A 23432-nucleotide genomic window follows, 5' to 3' on the forward strand; every position below is an offset into this window, starting at 1 on the left:
AGCCTTCCAGATTGTCGAAACAGTTCAATAACAGCATTCAATTACATTGGGTATGTTTTGGATTGGGACTTTAAGATAATTTTTCATGAACGTTAAGGGGTTAAAGGTATTCCTAAACAGATATTTTTGTTAAATTAGGCATGGAACATGTTGTTTCCTCATCATTGAAGAAACACAACACTTTTATGCTGGTGATCCTCCGATGATGTCACGACTCAGGATGACAAAGATAATATATGTGGTCTCAAAAAAGTAATATTTATGCATTTGAGTTATATAAATCGTGATGAATTTAGAGAACCATTCATTCATTATAAATTAAAGTTGTATAAACATTATGCTACTTTAGCTTTGCACATGATGTAATGTGATATTTTTTTGTTGATTGGCTAACCGATGTCATCGTCGTTGCGGTCGGTAGGGTCCTTTTCCAGACACTCTCGCACCAAGTCTCGGCCCAGCAGCACATCGGAGGCTCTGTCCAGGTCCTCGTCCTCCTCTTCTTCCTCCTCGCTGTCCACTGGAGCCTCGGTAAGACCAGACAGGTCCACGTCGCCCAGTTCGCTCTCTGTGGCCTGAGCAAGCACAATTTTCAGATCAAAAGATTATGAGTCAAAGAAATATTCCTTCTGAATCTTTGCTAGTTTACTTGAAATAATTCAAAGGAGCTGTATGGATTTCTTGAACTTTCTTACTCCCTGCCGCCAACTTCTGGTTTGTGTCATCAGTGCAGCCTCTGTCAAACTCTTTATATTGTCAGTGGAATTACGTGCATTTCTTAAACGCATTCGAATAATCTCTTCGTTTTTTATCTTTCTTAGGGATTTGGGTTGGCATTTGGGCTGTACTTGAAACAGGCCTTTTCTTACTTTTACTATTTTTATCAAATACAAACAGTATACAAAGTCACTCTCCGCCCCCCATCTCTCAAATACAACTACCTAATGTTGTCTGTCCCGTACAACTTTGCTAACAGTAAGATCAAAGCAGATAGGCACATTGGAAGATAAAGCATAATGGCTTTTTGAACCTAATTGGGCATTGTCACCACATAATGAAAAATGTTCAACGGTTTAAGGTAAGGTCAACCGATGCGTCCCGCCTTTAAGAAATCAAGAGCAAATTCTTTTCATTGCAATTGATTACAGTCTATCAACAGGTACAAAACCACTCATTTTTACCCCTTTTTAGTTAGTTTATTTTGTCGATTCCTCTATGTTAACTTTCCTCTTTCCTGCTACAAATTGCAGGAGGAGCGATGAAACAAAAAAACTATCAGTGATGAAATCCTCCCTGGTGGAGGTAATAATTCAATAACCAGGCCATCAACACGGTACACATCCCTTAATGGGACCGGCACATTAATTATGGTATCTCATTAGCTTGGAAGTTATCAAATAATAAATTAAAAATGTTTTACTGGATTTAATTTAACAACGTAAGGTACACAGAAGGGACAAGACTGATTCGAGACATGTGGTTTTCTGGATTATCAATACAGATTAACTTTAGCAATGTCAATGTTCAGGAAGAGCTCGAAAAAACACGAATCTCTGGTTGGCGTGCAGTCCTCTTAGAAAAGGTCAGGGTTATTTCCTGTCTCAAACCTTTATGCCGCCATAGGAAGTAATGAGTGACAAAACGGCAACGCTGCAACAGCAATTAGCCTGATGAGGAAGAATCACACGGGCACGGGAAAGGTGAGTGTGGCCCTGGGTTAGTCAATGTAAAGAATAATTGCATTTGACTGTATACTTGAGTAGTAGAGAACATTAAATTCAATGTATTTTACATTTTAGTTGTCAAGAATGTAAAATATTGTACATACTGTGGACCAGAGGTGGGTAGTAAGGGAGTACATTTACTTCGTTACATTTACTTGAGTAAGTTTTTGGAAATGTTGTCCTTCTAAGAGTATTTTAAATCCCTATACTTGGACTTTTACTTGAGTAAATTTGTGAGGAAAAAAACAGTACTTTTATTCCACTACATTTGACAACATTGAAGTCGTTACTTCGTTACTTAATAAATCCCCTTTACGTAAGCACACGTCTGTCTGTCTCCGCTAAGGCACATTTATTTTGATGCAGAACTCCACCCGGCTCTACCATGTTGAACCATTTAAAAATAGCAGCCTTGTCACATGACTACATTCAAATTCAGCGCGGCAAAAGTTGTTTACGGATAAAGCAGATAAAAAATAACACTTTGCTATACTCAATATGAGAACACAGATGACATGAGCTCATATCAAAAGCATGTTCCCCTTAAAATAGGTACAAAACACTAGCTACAATATGTAATGTCTCCTTTGTATGCCTGAACAAACGAAGATTTCTGCATTCAAGAGTTCAACCTCGAACTTGAGGAAACATGTAGCAGTAAGTTTCCTAAATTCTAACTTTACTTTGGTTTTATTTGCTATTCAATAGTTGCTTGTTTTATTCTTGTTTTATTGTGGTTCGATATTTGGTTTACAGTAAATTTGGGTGTCCTCAAAGGTGCTTTGAAGTAAAATGTATTATTATCATTGTTATCCTCAACCAGCCAGCGTCTTTGATTTAACATTCCTGTTTTAAAAATTAACGCCACCCACCCCCGCGCCTTCTGGTTGGATAAAAAATCGGGAGGACCCTCTGAAGACAGAAGTCCCCACTTTGCACAGTCTGAAGACACAGACTGGAGCGAAAGTTAAGCCTATCGCAAATATTTTTTATATTCGCGGATACTTATCACATTTGCAATTAGCGTCTTTCTCCTATCCACCCCCTTTGTGAGTAGCCTTGCATGGAATGTCGAGTAAATGTCGTCAACCTGCAGCAACTCACACACGGAAGCAAAAAAACAAAAGGTTTTGTGCTTATTCCCAACACCCCTTCAGGTGAACGCAAACTTAGATTTTCATTTCCCTCTCAGCGCTGCGCTTCTGATGGAACATGTTGCGGTCGTAGTCCGTACATAGTTTTTATTAAGAAATATTGATTGTCGTGGTATAAAAAAAGAGATTGCTGTCTATATAATTAGAATACAAAGTTTGTTAAGACATTCATGCGAACGTAATCACAATGGCGGCTTAGGACTATAATACAGTACTCACCACGGGCAATTTTATATTCAGAGCATTGGGGGGTGTTAAGAACCCAGAGTGTAATTTCACTTTCCCTTGACACCAACATCTACATACAAAAATCTTTCAGTCAATAAACATATTAATTCAGTCACTAATATGAGTAATAGATAATAAATAGATGAATAAATAATCTACCTCCGTGTTCTTAAACATAAGCGTGTTTTATTACCAAGAAGAGAAGAATTCAGTGTCATAAAAATCAGGTTGGTTGACATTAGAGATTATCTCATCATCATACTACTTTTCTTACTTGGTTTTATTGGATATCCCCGTGTAAACCAACACACTTATTAGTAATGTGAGAGTGAAAGATTAGTCATGTTAATTGTGTTGAAATTTTAATTTATTACCTTGAAAAGTTTTCATTACGCTGTTAATTTCTTATTTGAATTTATAACAAATATCCCATGTTCTCTTTGCATTATTAAAAATGTCTTACGCCAATTTTTAAGCTTTTACAACGAACGTATATCGTCTGCAAATATCGTTTATCAGCCTTCTTTTAATAGTAATCACTCCCGGGCCGCGCGACGTAGCGAGTTCGGCGGACATGGCGTCACACGGCGCGACGGGAGAAAAGGCGGCGGGCGTGATCGGGCTACCCCCGTACGACGACCCCAGTAGCGCGGCGCGACGACAGGCGGCCGTCACCGCGGCGGGCGAAAGGCGGTGGACGTGCACGGGACCCCCATAACTGTGAAAGTACCCGCGCCGCGGGTTAGGGGCTCGCTCGCGGGAGCGACCGAACGGCACCCGCGGTGCGGCGCAAGTATAAACCCTGTCGTGAATTTGTCTCCGATCGTCCCGGGCGGACTAAAATCGCCCAGCTGTACGACTCTTAGCGGTGGATCACTCGGCTCGTGCGTCGATGAAGAACGCAGCTAGCTGCGAGAACTCATGTGATTTGCAGCTGCGATTGGCTGGCAACCAGTTCAGGGTGTCCCCTGCCCGGAGATGGCTGGGATGGGCTCCAGCCCCCCCGCGACCCTAATAAGGATAAGCAATGAGATGAGATGAGATTATTATTATTATTTTATTTTTTTGAAGGGTCGTCGCTACTTCGCAGATTTTCACTTTTTGCGGGTGGTTTTGGTCCCCATTAACCGCGATAACCGAGGTCCCACTGTAGTAATGATTACTGTATGCATTTCCAATCTTATTCGTCATATTCTGCAGAAAATAAGGTGCACTGGTTTATAAGGCACACTGAAAATATGGAACTTAATATATATGACAGTTGCTCGAAAACCAATATCTGCGCTAATATTATAGCTTTTCCTCCCACCTGGTAGATGTCCGACAGGCTGCTGCTGCCCGAATCGCTGGCAATACTGCAGCCTGACTGGCTGGCGGGCACATGCATCACCTGTTGGTGGGCACTGTCCGTCAGATGCATCTTGTTGAGGTCAGCAGGAAGCTGCAAGGACACCAAAAAAGACAGCAAGCACGGCATTATGAGACAATGACCAACTATTTGAAATGAAATGAAATGATCTGCATTTATATAGCGCTTTTCAAGTCAATGACTTCCCAAAGCGCTTTACAATGTGCTCCACATTTCCCAATAGCGGCCTTGCAGCCATGTAAGGCGCTAACCTGCTTATTGGGGGTATTAGGGGTTCAGTGTCTTACCCAAGGACACTTCAACATGTAACACGGGCGAGCCGGGATTCGAACTGGGATCCCTTGATCCCAAGACGAGCGCTCTACCTCCTGAGCTACTGCCGCCCCAATATTTCTTTATGCGTACAACATGAGACGCCAACCACAGTTAGTAAAACAGTTGACCTAATGAAAAACTACCCACTACCAAAGCTGTTTTAGTGATAATTTATTCATGGTTGCCATTTATGATTCATAAAGAGCTCCACATCCTCCACATTCATATTCCTCCTTCTTTGGAAATACATCCATGATTTCAGAAAAGTCAATTATATTCATACAGCAAAACAAAATCTTTAATTCACTACAACTTTTCACTTCACAGGTCAGTGTTAGACAAATTGAACTCTGCATGTTGCTAAGGGGCTGCAACAAATAACTAAAATAATAATACAATTTTTGTCTAAAATTCTGAAATAGTAAAAAAAAACATTTATTTTTGCATGATTTAAGTAAATTACATAAACATGAAAAACCACGATGGAAAATAAATGGAGAATAACTTTACATTAAATATTCCTGTTTCACACTCACCAAGGTCAACACTGCATTAAAAAGAATGTTTTCGGCCCCAGCTTAATGACTCTATGGCCCAAAGTCTTACCAGTTTGGATCACGGCAGTGCCATAGTAAGCAATGCTGTCCTGCGGCGACTTTGCGCCAATCCACACAAAGCATCCTCCTTCCAAACCCAAACACAGGCGACATCCAACAACAAGCTGAAGAGGAGCAGGGTGGAGAAACCCCTATGCCAACATAAATATTAAAGGCATATCCTTTTCTTATAGTGTTAAACTAATTGTTGTGAAGGATCTTTAACACTATCAAGGACTTTGGTAGTGCCATAAATACATGATATATTTCAAAATATCATTTCTGTAATCAGCGCTAATTTGTGTCTTTCATAATATTTTCTGTAATTGTTTGAAGACATGACTCAACAAAATTTGCAAAATCAAGGCCATCTCTGATATCGAAAACTAATCACACAAACAATATTCAGATAAAAGTAAACAAATAATTTTACAAAAATTTAAAGAAAAAAAGGATTAAAGACCGTTTATCGGGGCTAAGTTTTCTGCAAGAAGCAGACATGTTATGTCTCAGATTAAGCATAAAATGAATAGAATGACCCATGGCTATTGTAAGGGATGTTTATCTCTTTTTAACAAAAACATGTCTACAATTACCTTTAAACTCTATTTCACACATCAAACTTAATCCGGCCATATGCATTTTCTCTCTCCCCTGAGAGAAAGTTCGCAATTGGTGGGTTGGGTCTTCCATTCACCTCATAAATAAAGTAGGAGAGTCGTAGATAAAATATAAATGTGTCAGCTTTCTTCAGCTGTGCAATTACATTAATTAATTAATCTTTCCCTGCGGTTTTCATCTCCAAACAGAAGAGCAGCTTCAGCGACAGACTGCTCAACACTCAACTTCTCCATCAACTGCAATGCAAATTTTGACTCTCCGTCGCCACCTAGGGGGGACCTAAGCAACTGCCTGGTTTGCCTAGTGAAAGAAATTACCTCGGTTTGTGCAATACATGGACCTGTAACTGATATGGAGTTTAACAGTGTGAAACGTAAACACACCCTCCACTGCGTTTACAGCGTCCTGTTTTCCCAGGCCTTACGAGGAAGTGGGTCAGTTTGGCATAAGAAATCTCACTGCGCACAGCTTTTTTTGTGTTTCCTGCCTCCCATTTGTTTCGACCGGGACAGTATGTAGGGAATTTCTTTTGCAGCTCATCTGTGAAGATGCACTTTCGCTTAGGCATTCTCGTTTTCTCTGTTACTGAGCACAGCAGATCCAACCACTAAGCAGGCTCCCAGGGAATATGCCACAGCCAACCCATTGCCGTCGTATTCCATGCAAAGCGTCAGTCAGTTTCAACACATGCAATATGGTCTCGAGAAAAATAATTAAAACCGGAAATTTTCATGATCTTGTAAAAGTCCACCAGACACCCTGAACAGGTTGTAAAAAGTGGACATATTATCTATTGTTAAAATTACATTCCTGACAATAATTGATTTTTGGAGAAGGAAGCTAAAAATTGTTACATTTTTTTTTTTAAATAGTTGCACTCAATTTGTATTATTATTTGGAATCGCCAATTAATTAGTATTGATAACAAATATGTAAATTATCGAAATTTCTGGTGCAAATATCTCTAATTACAAAAAAAATTTCAAAACATTTTCCTTGCGATAGTGGCGTTACTGTTTACATAATTCTCGTGATATAATTGCTTAACCAACATCTGATGAATTTATATGTAACATTAGGGTAAAAAAATGGATTTCAATATGATGCCTTGTTGACCTTAGAGTACTTCTGTACAGCCATCCGTGCATACTAGGTATGTAGGTAGTCAAGTATGCCATCAGGTAATTATGGATTATTAACAATTCAGAACTTCAATATTGAAAAGTTAATCAAAATATGAATGACAGACGGTCTTCCTACCTCCCATGGAAAAAACTGAAAAATTAAAAAAATTAACTCAGTTGTGCCATTTTCGCTCGAGGTCAACGCTATGTTGTGTTGCACTGCAGGGTTCTTTCAAAAAATTAATGTACAGTATTGTAATGAGGTTCTTTATTTCTGTGATGCAATTAAAATATGAATAATGTTTTACATTATGAATTCATTACAAATAAAAATAAATATTGCACGACTTGTATTATTTTAATCGAGCTGATTATGGCATACTAATTTGTCAATTATTCGAAAATGGGATATTTGCGTTTGCCATTATGAGCAAAATTTAAACAATACAATAGTTGCAATATTTGTGTTGATTAACAATGAATACAGATTGAATGACATTTTTGTTTTTTAATTGGATTACGAAAAACAACTTTATCACAGCATTCAAATTTCCTGAGATAGTCCCATAGTAAATATTCAGTTAGCAGTGTGTCAGCTTTTCACATTTGAATGGTGTAAGGGTTAGCAAATATTACACATCAAAAAATGTTCACTGAAGTATATAACCAGTTAAAAGGATTTATTTATGTTAAGCAAGTATTTTAATTTCAACCAAGGGTCTTATTTCACGTGCAATACATTAGCATTTAATTCAGTCAAGAGTTGTACAGTTGAGGAGATCCGTTACAGGACTTGTTTCACTATTACCAAGTGTTCCAGCATGAGGTCCCAACACAGCTGACTTAATACCGGCATTGTGTCAGAAGCTCGGGTCACTGGCTGATCACCTGCCATGAGTGCTCTTAGCCCGAGGTGTCAGTGGACAGCCGACAAACATCCAGAGTTGAAAAAAGAATCGATGCTGGCATTTAGATATAAACACTGTGGTTCTGCAGATATTCCCCCGCCCCGCCTTATATACAAATAGTCTCAACTCAACTTTATTTCTACCGTGTCCTCTATCTTTGCAACGCTTCACCGCCTCGCCTGTCTAGTGGTCAGTCACTTGACCTACTCGCCAGCTTTCCTTAGCCAGTCCTTCTTTAAACCAGTCTTTCTTTCCTTTCTTGGCATTTTCACTTAAATTATGGATAAAATTTGCCTCAGACGGATGGATGCTCCACAAAATCACAAAAAAACAGCAAAAGGCCTGTGTCTGAAGTTTGATAATGTTCTGTAATAAAAGTGAAGTATGGGCGGGAGATTGTACTGCATACGTGAATCCACAAAAGAGGAAGTAGATCAAAGACAACTTTCAAAAACTGAAGATCATATCCTTCCAAAGGATCCAATTTCAGTCCACAGTTTTTCTGTGTGCTTGTGTAAAATAGAAGACAGTACTGTCAGTGGGAGATTAAATTTTGAACTCAACTTTATTTATCTTTGAATTGAAATTTAACAAAGCATGCAAAGTATCAGTCAAAGCTTAGAGACGATGGATTGCTTCAAGCAACTCTATTTTGTAACATAGATACTATGTAAGGCTTTCTCAGACGCTGAATTATTTTTGAAATACACGAATCAAATATGGCAAGCGAAAAAAATAATTTAAAAAATATGAACAACACCACAAGTAAAACTTATTAGACTTTTTAGAATTGAATGTTTTATGTCAGTGGACAATAATTCCATTGACTATTGTCGCCAGACAAGTTTTTCCAACATAGTTAAGCTCTGTCTAGAGCAGTGGCATGAGAACTGTATCAAAACTTGAAAGGTTTTAGGCTGGATATGGCAAATAAAAAGATACAAAAAGGCTCCTCGACTTACAAAGGTAGAGACGAACATTTTTTTTCAGGATGTCGAAAAATATCCGGAGATTGCTGTAAGTTAGATTTTGGATTGTGCACCTTTTTCCGAGTACAGGACGATACTGTAGTGCTTCTTTTCACTGCGACCGGCATGTGGCGCTGTGGGAGCTCACCCAGCAACATTTTTATTGTTTGATATCTCGTGCGTCCATTCAATATGGTTGGTGTGAAGTGTAAATAAGAGGCCAGCCGTTTCATTTGAAATGAAAGTGGATCGAGGAAGCTTGATGCAGTTGAGAAATGATTGGATTGCTTTTTTTCGGCCACTTTTTACCTCGAAGGAGGAAGTAGCCTAACTCTTGAAGCCCATCTTCCAAAATTAAGTTGAACTTTACTTTATTTATCTTTATAGAGCATATTTTTTTATCAAATGTTTATTTTTCAGTACAAAACAATTCAGGTTACTTATACAACGTTTAAAAATACTTATATAAACCTTAAACATATATATACAAACCTTAAACATACTTATATAAATCTTAAATATACATTCTACACAAAATATAGCACTGAAGCAACTTACGGAAAAATTCAACTTTCGAAGAAATGTCCGGAACGTATCTCATTCGTAAGTATGATAGCGTCTGCTTTGATGATTTGCATTGTACATTTTATATGCATATATTTCACTCTAAGAGAGCTTGAGCGTTACGCCTGACTGTGCCTGACAAACATATTTAAAATTAAATGCATGCAGTCCAATGAACAAATGTCAGTTGTTAATAAAAAACGTTTGATTTCAAACTGTTTAGAATTGTTTAATACTTTTGCTACAGACTTTGCAGTTGACCACTGAATGTACTTCACAAAATGCACACATTTGTTTTATTTACTGTTCTACTTCTGCTAATGAGCCTTTTATTAGTTTACAAGGATAAAAAAAATGTTTACTTGGTTTTAATTTACTATGTATTTGCCTGTACCTAAAAAATATTCAGAGGTTGATTTTTTTCCCTACTGACCGAGCACTGTGCCTAATTGGTTTCATTTGTGTTAAATTTTTGTGCAAATCCATAGTATGTTCAATAAAAGATGTATTTTTACAGTCCTAATTTTTCTTTGTTTAGCTTATTTCTACTTTCTGTTATACAGTCTGAATTGATGACTTGTAGAAGACAATCTGGACACGATGTAACGTGACCCATATTGATAGTCTTTGCCGCGACTTCCTGCACATCTGAGCTTCCAGGTGTCCCCATGGCAGGCCATAAAATCCCTTGCTCGACTCCTCACAGCGCATCAGCCAGTGGTGGCATCCCTCTGTTGATGCTTTTAATTGACAAAACCAAGCCCTGCAGGAACCTGACCTCCGCAGCACCCGCAATTTATATTTCATTGCTCAAAGGCCGCATTAGCTGATGTCACGTCTGTATAGCAATCAGAATGCCTGCCAGCCTGAGGGCATGACATCATCAGGCAAGTATTGCCCTCCAGTGGCAACACTGCCTACGCCCCTTCAGAAATATGGTTCAAATTTCAGTCTGGTTTTTATAATGATAAACATGAATGCTAGGCTCACCTGACCCATTTAATATCAGATGTTTATTTCAAATGGAAAGAGCCAGTGCCATTTTTTTTTGCCAATTTTTGCTATTTTGACTTATTTTTTAAGGCCAACAGAAAATGTAGTTCATATAGACATAGGTCATTTTAAAAGAAAGATTTAACCCTCATCTTACATTACAAAAAAATTCTTGCCCATAGACAATTCAACATATAACACAAAGGAGCCGGGAACCTGCAACATTTGATCCCAAGACGAGCGCTTTACCTCCTGAGCTACTGCTGCCCTTAATGTATGATACCTTCAACATCTAAACCAGGGATGTCAATCAGGTGGCGCGCGGGCTAGATTAAGACCGCTAGGAGATTCTCTTCCTCCCTTTTTCTCTCACTCTTTCTTTCTCTCTCTCTTTCACTCTCTTTGTCTCTCTTTCTTAGTTCATCTTTGTCTCTTTCTGTGTCTTTTTACCTTCTTTTGCTCTCTCTTCCTTTTTTCGTTTTCTCACTTTTTTCTCTTCCTCTCTCTCTCTCTTGCTTTCTCCTCTCATTTCCCTCTTTTCTCTCCTTCTCTCTTTCCATTTCTCTATGGATGTCTTTCTTTCTTTCCCCCTCTCATTATTTCTTTTTATATCTTTTGTTTCTCATGTTATCTCTCTCTCTCTCTCTCTCTCTCTCTCTCTGTGTATTTTTACCTTCTTTTGCTCTCTTTTTCTTTATATTTTTCTCTTTTATTTTTTTCTCTATTTTTTCTTTTTTCTCTCTCTCTTGCTTTCCCCTTTTCTCTTTCTCTCCTCTTTTCCCTTTGGATTTCTTTCTTTCTCTCGCTTTTTTTCCCCCAGTCTCACTATTTCCCCTTTATCTCTTTTGTTTCTCACGTTCTCTCTCTCTCTCTCTCTCTCTCTCTCTCCCTCTTTCTCTATTTCCTTGTCTTACACTCTCTTTTTCTCTCCCTCTCTTTCTTTTATCTCCCTCTCTTTCTCTTATTTCTTTCTCTCTAATCTACTAGTCCGGCCCCCGAATGTTTGTTCTATCGTGCGGCCCCCTGAGTTAAAATGAGTTTGTTGCAAAAACACTACACCTATGCATGAACCATGCATGAAATTTACAAAAACTTTTCAGCGCCCGATGTTTCCAGTGATGTAATCACACGATTTTGGTTCACCATGACAATCGCGGTCCTGTAGATGTGCATTTAACGTTATCCTTTTCAGTCCTGATGATGATAAATTGACTTTGTCATCTTTTTTTTTAGCAAGAAAACTGCTCTGTCTATACTTATACATATATTCGCTTCTCTCACACACTCCTTCTCTACCTACTCGCCATACACACTCAATTGCTGGATGCAGGAAGCGACACTTGGAAATGGGGGCTCCCTTGATGTGTGGACCAATATCTGATCAAAGCCCTTCCAACCATCTAATGTACATTTTTCATATTAAATAATTCCAAGAGGATTGATTCTCACTAAGGAGCTACAGACGCTCCACTACACACAACCATTCGACTTAGTAAAACGGTAGATACGAACATTTTTTTCGGGATGTCACTAACTATCCGGGCATTGTTGTAAGTTTGATTTTTTATTGTGTGCACCCTTTTCCGAGTACAGGACATTAATGTAGTGCTTTTTTCCGCCGCCACCAGCGTGTGGCGTTTTGAGAAGTCACCCAGCATCCACCCGGAAGTAAAAAAAAAATATTGCTTTCTCTTTTCTAGTTCATACGTAAACAGTGCGACAGGTACTGAATCTCCAGCACGCTCTGAACTTTGACGTTTTTATTGACTTTTTAAGTTCCTAATAAGAACCTAACTTACAGGTCAATTAATAGGTTTTTATTATTTGATACCCCCCCCCCGAGGATATTTTCTTTATCATGAATTGATTTATTGTATCTTAAACTTTGCCTGTGCTCAAAAAATATATTCCTGAAATCTCGTACAAAAAAGGCCTAAAACACAACCCCAGTTAGAATATATTGTAAATATTCAAAATAAATGAGAAGTGTTTTTGACAGGCTATATTGAACCATGATTTTAATTAATAAGTGTGTCTGGAGACATTTTGATCCACTTTCTTTGTTTTTGTAATTGGATATTCCAATCACTACACCCACACCAGGCAGTTCGTATGTCACGTGCCAGCCTTGGCACTGAATAAATCAACCTGTCTGTGTCTGGCTCATTAGCAGCAAGGAAAGCATCTATGCTATTCGTCCGGGGTTGGGAACAACACACATTCAGCACTGATTGTCAAGTGGCACCACCCACAATTCAATATGCAAGTCCAACATAAAACTAAGCCCAAAAAAGTCTGCCAATATTCCATACAGCAGTCGAACATTCAGGCTTTCAAATCCCGATTGGGTTACAATAAGTCATTATCCAGTCCAATCTCATTTCAAAGTGCATATAAACTACTAAGTGTTAAAAAAAGGTGATAAATGATGCCAATAGAAGATAGCTGGTGTGAAAACGGAGATGCTTTGTAGCACCTGAGATGTGAAGGTGGAATAGGTTGAAATCTGCAAATATGGTGAACACTTTGAAGAGGAAATGTGTATAACAATTTCCATTTAGAAAGTCCAATTTTGACCATTTGTTTTTACCAGTAGCATGTACGTATTTATCCAAATCGATTTATCCAATCAAACAATTAAAATAATCATATTGTTAGTTAATTTTTTGCGGATTAATTGTTGCATTCAAGTAGAGGTGCCAGAAATAGTGAATTAGTTTAAAATAAAATATTCGAAAGTATTTTTTTTTTAAACTAGATTACCTGTTTGATACGAGATGCAAATTGTCCAACTTCTTAATAATAGATATTGTTGATTTTATTTTTTTAAATTGACTTCATTTATATCTTGTGATTACCTAAAATCAAATATTTTGATTATGTAAGAACCTAACTTACATGTTAAAACTTTGCAAATGTCAGATTAGTCAAAAATTAAAGTAGCACTACAATAAATATTTTATTTCTTGGTAATCCTTAAAAAAAATGTTGTTTTTTTTTGTTTTTTTTTTTTTTAGATAAAAGTACCCACGTTAATTCCAATTCACTTTGTGGCACCACAATGTAACAAGATGTGACCACACACACACACACACACACACACACACACACACAAACAAGCTTTCATGTTTTTGGCAATGAGTACAAATCAAAAAAGGGCTTTCCTCAAAGGACCTGTACAGAATCAGGAACTTTTTAACTCTGCTCCGTCCTCTTCTTGTTTCACCATTTCAATGCTACACTAAAAAATGGAAAGAAAAAATCCGAGGACGAGCATGAAGTTACTTTCCAACAGATGATTGCTTGTGTCCCTATTTTATTGAAAGTGAAAAGCTAAAAGCTAAACACACACACACACAAAGTCAGAGTCAATGGGCAGTACGACATGGCTTACTTTGGAGGACCACGGCTGCAGGCAGTTGGCATAGCAACGGACTAGGAAAGCCATCTCTCAGCCAGGGAGGAGGAGGGAAGTTCCCCCTCGTTTTCCCAAAGATGGTGAGGGGGGGAAAGCAGTGAAGAAAACCCCCTTCAGAAAAAAAAGAGAAAAAAAACCCAAAGAGTATTGCAAAACTTCTAAAAATGTAATCCCAATTTGGAAGACAGTTTTTCCCTTAATGTGGTATCCAACTTGAGCTTTTGGAGTTTCCCTAGGAGAAACCCTTCTGCTGTCAAGTCATAAGAATTCCAGTGAGTCTCTTTCACCATCGCACTCGCAATAAAATGCTGCAAGCCTGCCAGCAAGTCTCCATGGCCATCTGCCAATCCCCTAAGGTTTGGTAAACACTCCCTGCAACGCTGGGTCACGCCTGCTTCCCCTATTACGACTGCATCCCGATTTTTTTAAGGTGGGCGGTGGCGCTTTGGGAAGAAAGCAGAGCTGTAGCTTTGAGTTCACTAATAAGCTGCTGCTGAAGGGAGGAGAGGGAATCCAGATAAAAAAGAATGACATCACCTGTATAGCAGGCGGGTGAGCGAGGCACAGAGAGAGAAAGAAAGGGAGAGTGGGGGAAAGAGATAGGCGAGGAAGGAGGAAGCTGCATTAGAGGGATTGCTTGGCCAGGAGAAAAAATAAAAAGGGGCAACCTTATCGATTGGACACATAAAGCATTTGAGTCTATTGGGGAAACCTCCAAAAGCCACTCCCCCTTGTATGCATAAGTTAAAGGAGAGAATTAAAAAAGGGAGGAGTCTTTATCCCACCCACAAAGAGCCCCCTTTTCTGCCGTCTTGCTGGGGCTGATGCAGGCGCAGTGAGAAATTGATGATGAAAATTGAGGGCCGTGGGAGAACTTCTCATTATAAACATTTACACTTTTTTCCAAAATATCTTTCTCTTTTAAGCGGTAGGAATAGTTTTTTGTAGCGATAGGCTAAAATAACAGTCAAAGGGCAAAGCTAACAAATGCAATACCATATCCTAACCGGATTATTATAAAAGGCATGAGCAAGATGCAGAACTACATAAGTATGATGCTAAAAGAAGACATTTGGATATGCATGCTCAATAAACAAGGTTTACTCATTAGCATTAGCTCAGACAGTAGCAAAAGGATATTGGAGGCTAGGTTACCTGGGGGTGAAATGCAGCTCAAAGGGCTCTTTTACAAATGAGGTTAGCTTCTCAGAATAGTGACTACAAGATTGCTGTTACAATTAGTCCAAAACAAGGATTTTATTAAAAGTGTACATGTTTATTATTTTTAGTATTGGTCTTAATTAGAACCAGAAATGTCACACTCAGTTTGGCCCGGATCCAGACTTTCGGTTCTGAGACGAGCCAGCTCAGTAAAATGTCTGCTCCAAATTTTTAGCTTTGTTTAGAAGTATTCAGCCTTATCATTCAGCCTACATTAGTAACATCCCTAAATATTATAAATACGAATGAAAGACCCCCTGTCTTTTTCAACATAACACATTTATTCACAAACAATAGGTAAAAATGTTTGAGATCTGGGGCATTGAATATGTTGACAGGTTTATTTCAACATTTGAGTTAACGCAGTTTTACACCTTATCCAACTCACCACACTATACAAACTAAACAATACCCTCTAACAACCAGAGAGCATTTTGTTAGCATTTATCTCCAATAATCGTAACGTTTGATAGAAATGACAGAAAGACCTGCTTTAAAAAAAACATACTCAGAAATGTATGGCAGGCCGGATTAAATCTGAAAGACCTGATGCCTGCTGTAAACATTTCAAAGCAAAGGCCAGCAGCTAGCATCAATGTTGACCATTTGTGTAAATAAAAAATAGTATGTCTTTGAATTCAGATTGCAAATTTTAAATCTAACCAACGGAAAAGGCAAGATTAAGCATCTCTGAAAGGCAAACACTGGACAGGTGATAAACTGTGCCTTTTCTAACGCACTGTACTTCATGCACTTCATGTTCACATGTTTCAATCTTGATTCGGTTCATTCTATTAGTTTGCCACTAGATGGGTAAAGTTCCTTCACACTGTCATTTCTACTGATCTTTTTGGAGAATGACAGTTTGGTCTAAATGCATGGGGCAGCACAAAATTCTCTGTTTGCAGGAAATATTCTAAGGAACACAACATTCCCATTTTGTCTACAGCATCCATGCATTTAAAATTGTGCTTCCTCCGCCCTTCCCTACCGCAATAGTATGACATCATCTTTTTAGGCTAGCGCCCAATAGGAGGCAAGCACATGGAGGTCCGCCTTCTGAGGAGCCAGTGTACACAAGAGAAGCAGAGCAGAGGAGAAATAGAAATAGATGGAGGAAAAAATGAATGGAGACATAGAGAAGGGTATGACTAAAAGAAACAAAACAAAACAAGAAAGAGATGGGAAGAAAAAGGGAGGAATTTTAATCCTCGCAAGCCAATGAAAAAAGGCAAACATTAACATTACTTAATCAGATTAGAGTGCAGTGACTGATTTAATGAAGTGATGGGTTGTTAGGTTTTAAACAAAAATTGCTGTCCAAAACCTGTAAAAGATAAATACATAAGGCGATAACACTTTCACTCTTGCATGTATAGAGTTCCAGGCAGTATTTCCTGTGCGACATTTCCTCTTGGGAAGGGCATGCGGTGCTCTCAGAACTCAGCGCCTTTTCTTACCGTGTCAGAATTTTGTGTTGACAGCAACAAATACTTTGGAAATGAGTTTTAAAGCCTTTGCTTTAACAGGTTTCAGGTTGGAGGTGTTACTAGCACAACAGCCGAACTGCAACAATGAAACTACTGAAAAGTGAGGCAGTGAGTTGAAAAGTAACAAACCTTTTTTGACAAAGCAAATATTTTCATCATATCTGGCAGGGCGGACTTAGAAATGTCAAGATTTGATATTAAATATAAGCTCACAAACAGGCTCTCTTAGGAATATTGGACAGTATCCACTTTAGTTATATGATGGTACCCACAGATTCAAGTGTTTTTGAATTCATCAGTGCGCTTCATACCAGCTGTAAATGACAATACCAACATGGATGTTATTGATGATCAAATTTCTAACACAAACCAATTACAAATTAGCATCGGAGTGTTGACTGCAAATATATAAATCGTACCAAACTTTCTTCTATTATTTTTTTATTTATTTTTTTCATGTTACCAAATTCAGAATTTTTTTTTTATTCTTAATTCTGCAAAATTGTCTGATATTGCGCCTGGTCAGAAAAAATGTGCCCAGTTTAAGTAGTATTTTTCTTTTTACAGTTAAAAAAACAACAACAACAAAAACAAACACAAAGAAAAAAATTCTTTTGACAGAAAAAAAAGATCCATTTACATGCTATTACATAATTTTACTTTTTTTAGATATAAATTTAACTAGATTAATAAGAGGGACTAATTTTCTAGTTTTCAAGTGAAATTATAAAAAAAAATTAAAGTAAAACAAGAAAAAGTACTATATAAAAATCAGGAAAAATCGTTGCCAATGAGGTAAAAAAAACAACATGTCTGTCATGTATGTATTGGTGGAGAGCAAAGTGATCTCAAGTGTTCACGTGCTTGATTAGGGGTCGACTCAAATAGTGATGCTACAATAGTTCTACCCAACCAACGTGCTGCAACACCTGCCATTGAGAGTCATTAAGTGACCAAAAATCTCTAAAATCTCTAAACTTTCAACTGAAAATATGCTAATCCGCACGCCATAAATCATGCATATTCCCGGTAATATGGAGGGGATCTCATGTAACCATTTGTTCCACCAACACACAAAAACAAGCAATCTGATACTACACATCACAGTGCTGAACAGGAATTTCTGCCATCAAAAGCTGAGACTTTCCCTTCCTGCACTTTGAAACAACAACACGCAAAACAATGTATCCCTGGCTTTGAGTTCCCATAAAGCAGGTGGGGTCTTTTGGAACGGTATAATAGAGGATCAGACACAAGACAGATGTAGAGGAGGATGGAGAAAAGATTGAGAGCAAATTCTTCAATGTTGCCATCTAAGTGATGCCGATGTCATCCCTAAAATTAGCAGCAGTGGCAGCAGAAGCGACTAAATGTACTGTACAGAATAAAGATGCTCATGCTGGCAGGCAGCAGTACAAAACAATTCAAAATCCCTCTTGTGCCAGCAAGAAACTTTGCATGAGGAAGGGCAAAAGAACTCCAGATTGAGTCGACACCTAATTTTTTATTCTGTTTAGTGTAAACTTTAGAACATTAATAAAAAACTCAAAATAAGAGAGGGTAAAATGGGTAAAATGAGAGAAGAGAGAGTAGAGGCAAATCCTCCAAAAATTAACTGAAACTGGAAAATGGGTGGGGAATGGAGGCTTTTACTTTAAATGTAGGGAAAATAGCATGTTTTCTTGAAAATTCTTCTTTTTTTTATTACTGCTTTTCCAGGGTGTCTTTAAAAGATCCTATTCAGAAATCTTTCAAGAGCTCAGCTATGGAATGAATTGCCCCCCTGAGGCTTTTAAAATAGAGAAGACCTGGATATTGCCCCATCTGCAATAAAGATGTGGAAGTAAACTGCAGGTCCGTCATGGAAACCCTAATGGTTGGTAACAGGAGTAACAGAAATATATTGTGAATTTGACGATTTCTTGGCAACCCAAGGCCTGAGGACTCATGGTTTTTGTGCTGAGCTTTGCCCATCTTACTCAACATGGCGATCGTGGCAAACAAACATCTGAATTCTGGTGAGAATTTTTATAGCCTTGAGTATCTGAAGTATTTGCAGTCACCTTCAGCATTCATTACCTAAAGAGGCAATTATTTGCCCAGTAATAATGATTGGTTTCATATTAAAAATGTGCACATTTTCATTTATTTAAAACGGTGTTCTTGTGTATTTTTGGTTAAACAATGACACCTGCTGCGGCTGTGTAAGCTAATTTTTAAAACAAATTCAAGGGGATTTAGCACTTTCAAAAATGTAAACATATAACACAGGAACCATAAACATAAAAAGTGTTTTAACTAAGGACGGTGCACTCTCTCCTCATAAAAATTACCACAAGGTTCCCTAAAAACCCATCCAAAACCAAAAAATTCAAAGCCCTTGTATGCAGGCTTTTTATCACATTTAACAATGCTGGGAACAAAGACCCTCTTCGGCTTGTATTTACTCGCCGTAGGCTAGCAGGCTGATGGTTTTATCCATATGGCCTTAGCTGGCTGGCTGGCTGGCTCGCTCTATTGAACGCAGTAACCCGCTAAGGTCTCAGGCGTCTTAATAAAGTCTGCTTCTATGTGTTGAACTCAAGCGAGTGGTGCTAAGGCCTGAATCAAAAAGTGCAAGGAGGACGGCAGATGGTCGCCAAAGCCTCCCCAAAAATGGCCTAAATTCAAACAACTACATTTGCAATATGAAAAAGTTCTTATGTTACAGAAAGTAAATATTAGGTAAGATCTATAGAATGGCAAAGAGCATGTCCCTGAAAAAGAGGCTTAAAAATCTTAAATTTTAGGCCCTTCTAAACTATTGAATCATTAATACACTAGATATGAAATAACTAGTCATTGTCAGATTTTACCCAGATATCTAATCACAGTGCAGGTAGGGCGTGAAAAACACTGCAACAACTGAGTCAGTGAAAGAGCGCGCTGTAGAAAAAGGAGAGGGGTTTGTCTGACCAACATTCTTTCTTACAGGGGTACGTAAAACAAATACAAACCATGGCGTTTGCGATCATTTCATAATGCGAAATCGAAAAGTTATTTTGTTTAGTTTCGCATCTTTATATATTTTAGAATATTTTTGTGTTTTTCAATAATACAAACAGGAGACTTAAACAAGACCAATTAAACCCTGGTGGCCCGCCAGATTCTTCGTATGTAATGGAAAGCGCATATTGTATTCTGCATAAACAAATTTATATATATTTTTTTACAGTCACTAGAAATCACTAGGGCCACAGGGGTGTTGGAGTTTGTTTTGTCAAACTCTTCACATGAATGTACTCATCAATTTGCCAACTCAGGTTTAAGTCATGCGGCATAAATTCCACTGTTCACAAGACGTTAAAAAATGCATCTCTGGCGATGACGAACGGCTGAAAAAAGAATGAACGAATTATAGTTATATAAGTTCAAATTCCCGTTTTAATAGATCAAGGATTTTAGTTTTAGGCAGAATCACCAATCCCTATTGAAACTCAACTTGTCTGGTGGGTGTGATTAAATCACTCGAACTTTTCACACGAATGGACTTTCCAAGTTAGGATCAAGTTTAGCAGCATACATTCAACTGCTCACAAGAGGTAAAATAATCCATCTCTAGTTGCAAACTATGATTTCCAGATCAATACAGATCAATAAGGAGTAAAACGGAAAAAATGACAAATAAGTCACAAGGATGTAGGTCGGCTCCTGTAAATTATGCAGATTTCATAAATCAAGCCCCAAAAAATGCGATAAAATGAATACAAGACTCTGAATAAAATGCTTCCTAAACCAATTTATAGATTGCCATTTATGCATTTCCACTGAGCACAGGGCAAAAATCTTAGGCAGGCAGCAAGGCTAATGGATGACTAATGTTATTACGTCTCAAAAACAACATACTGTGTGCTTAACCGCGACAGTGAGTGCGTACACAATAGGTTCAAAATCTGTGTATTGTACATTCACAAACACATTTAGCACGGAGCCACCATCAGGAAGTAAATATCCATCCATCCATTATCTGCATTCCTTATCCTCAGTAGGGTCGTGGGAGTGCTTTGCCCATCCCACCCATCTTCGCGCAGTGGGCAAGGGACACCCTCTGAACTGGTGTCCAGTCAGTTGCAGGGCACACAGAGACAGACAACTCACTCGCTTATTTACACCTAGGAACAATTTGGTCCAGCCAATTAACCTGACATGCATGTTTTTGATTTGTGGGAGGAAACTGGAGTGCCCGGAATAAACCCTTACAAGGATGGGGAGAACATGCAAACTTCATCGATGATTTGGGGAATTGTGCCCGCCAGCTTCATCGATCTCATGACTTCACGCTAACCACTCAGCTGCCGTGCTGCCTCATAAAGTAATTTATGGGCAACTATTTCACAATACTAGGCCTCAATAAATCTAAAAAGTCACTAAAGGGGAGGTCCTTTCCCAGAATGCATCTGCTTTTCTAAAGATAATTGTGGCCTCTTCTGAGCCACCCACAGTGTTTTCCAAACAAACAGGTGTACACTAACACACACGTGCACACATAAATACATTGGAACTTGTTAAGTTGCAGACATTGTAATTTCGAACATTGCTTGTCCAGTTCAGCAACATTTGATGATGACCACAGTTTGCCCCAGAATTTTTCAATTTTCATTTATTGCTTAGGCTTTTTTTTAAATCTAGCCTTGAAAACTGTACTCAAGTATGTCATAATTGCATTAAAAGTCCTACCTGGTCGTTGACATAGTGCTGCAAAGGAGAGCAGAAAAAAAGTAATTTTAAGTCATTCAGTGTAACACCAGCGCGAGGGAAAATTCAGACCTAGAATCCAACACAATGAGGCAGGAGTTCTAACCACTAGAACCCTGCTATTCCTTACTACTGCACCAACAAAAAACAAGCTTGCCCCTCAAAATAAGCGTATTTCAAAAATGTTGATATTTGGGCAAGTTGACATGGTCGGCAGGGAAATATTTCTCATTTTGAAAACCCTAACCAGCAAGCATGCGTGTGTGCATGTGGCGAGTAGTGATTAGCTGGCCCGCCAACTGACATGACATGCTGATGCTATCAGAGGGAGGGAAAGTAGTATACGCCTTAACATTAGCGGTGGGGTTTCCCTCAATTCATAGTTGTGTCTTACTAATAACCTATCAATTTAAATAATAAGGAACCAATGGTCATCATGCCTTAACAAAATAATGGTTAATAAAATAATGGATAAATATTAATTATGATTATAATGTATTGGATTATTTTCTCATATCAGGTATTGGTACTCTTTCCCTAGTCACAATAATTAGACCAGATAATCATCTCTATTTAATATATTGATTGTCACCACATCAACTGTATTACGTTCATTGATAAGATATGGACTAAAATGTTTTTAGGGTTTATACACCTTTTTGCATGGCCAAATTCAAGCACGATTTAGGGCTTTCAAAGCAAAGTTTCCAATTTGTCAAGTACCAATAAAAGAACAAATATTGTGTGAATCATGTATCTGGATATGCCACAAATATTTGGGGAATTTGTATACACGAGTTTTAATCTTGCGTGTGCATTTTTTTAAGACATGTGATTTTTAGATGTGTAAAATCTCTCCCCATTTAAGTGTTGGGTAAAAATTACAGTCATATGTAGATCTTACATTTTTGGTCGCAGGAAGTTCTTCTCATTACTGTTTACCTGGAAAACGCTACCTTCATTTTTTGCATGGCCCATAACAAATGTCTCTAATCGATACGATAATACATATTTCATGGTGCCCTGCTTAGGTGTAGCATGCACCTGTGCTCTTGGGCGCGACCTATATAGAGCGATGATGCTACATAGGACAGATAATGCTAGCTGCAGTTCATCACAAGGGAAGAAGAAATGCAATGGCAAAGCGAAGCCACCACAGAGAAGATTCATTTTGAAGTACACAACAATTTTTAGCATTTACGAGCACTTCACTCAAAATTCAAGCACTTTTTAATCTTTGAAAAACACTACATCAAATTGCATTTTTAAGTCAAGTCACATATTTTTGCCCAATAATCAAATTATTTTCTTAATGAATTAAGTTTTTTTAATGTCCCTTTAAGGCTAAAATCTAGTAAAGTTATCAATGAACCATTATCAAAAGGAACTGAATTCATCCAGGCCTTGTAAAATATAATGTTCTAATAATATATCTCTTTTGAAGAGAACCTTTTGGGATTGAAATACAGAGAAACCCTTGTTAATTTGCGCTTTGGTTATCGCTGGTTCAATACTTTGCGGCTTGAATTGTCTTTATTGTCATTGATAATGTATCGTCCATTGTGTTTAGTAGACAGTAAGGTCGGGATGGTAGGTTAGGAAGGGGTTTGTGTGTTTAGTGGGCGTGACTATCTGTGCACAACTGCGATAGGCTAGTGTAAGTTATCAGTCAAACAGTGGGCGAAGACACAGGTCAATGGGTCAAAATCACCACTGTGTGTCTCCTTTAAGAACCTTCTTGTTATTTTCTGGCTTTCCCCAATTTTATCGTTTAGCTCCTCAGTGGCTTTGCTTTGCCATTGCATTTTTGCTTGCATTAGTTTGGTCTAGATCAGGGGATGGTGTCATAAGAGACGGCTCAGCTAAAAAGTCTCTGTAGTGCGAAGTGGAAGGAGAAGAGGACGACGAGGTGAGCGGAGAAGATGAGGTAAAATTTTGGACTATTTGATAAAGTTTCAGGAGCGAGCAGAGAGAGTGGGAAAGGTGAGATGGCACAACATTCATT

General features: G+C 38.2%; 1 protein-coding gene and 1 pseudogene across 4 annotated transcripts in view; one reads left to right on the plus strand and one right to left on the minus strand.

Moving 5' to 3' along the window:
• Positions 1-23432, minus strand: part of rapgef6 (Rap guanine nucleotide exchange factor (GEF) 6) — a 169353-nt gene that overhangs the window by 71061 nt on the left and 74860 nt on the right. For 2 of the 4 annotated variants that reach the window (XM_088321255.1, XM_088321253.1), the window contains exons 7-9: positions 21410-21427; positions 4416-4547; positions 395-575 (exon numbers count right to left, since the gene is read on the minus strand). In XM_088321255.1, the coding sequence (XP_088177381.1) occupies positions 395-575; positions 4416-4547; positions 21410-21427 (331 nt within the window). Of the gene's footprint in view, positions 1-394; positions 576-4415; positions 4548-13958; positions 14625-21409; positions 21428-23432 lie in introns of those variants that run through there. The other 2 variants (XM_088321256.1, XM_088321254.1) reach the window with 2 other exon arrangements.
• LOC148349837 (5.8S ribosomal RNA) lies at positions 3964-4102 on the plus strand (annotated as a pseudogene).

The sequence above is a fragment of the Urocampus carinirostris genome, chromosome 17 (assembly GCF_059441175.1).
Source record: "Urocampus carinirostris isolate Australia breed hairy pipefish chromosome 17, RoL_Ucar_1.0, whole genome shotgun sequence".
In the NCBI taxonomy this organism is placed as follows: domain Eukaryota; kingdom Metazoa; phylum Chordata; class Actinopteri; order Syngnathiformes; family Syngnathidae; genus Urocampus; species Urocampus carinirostris.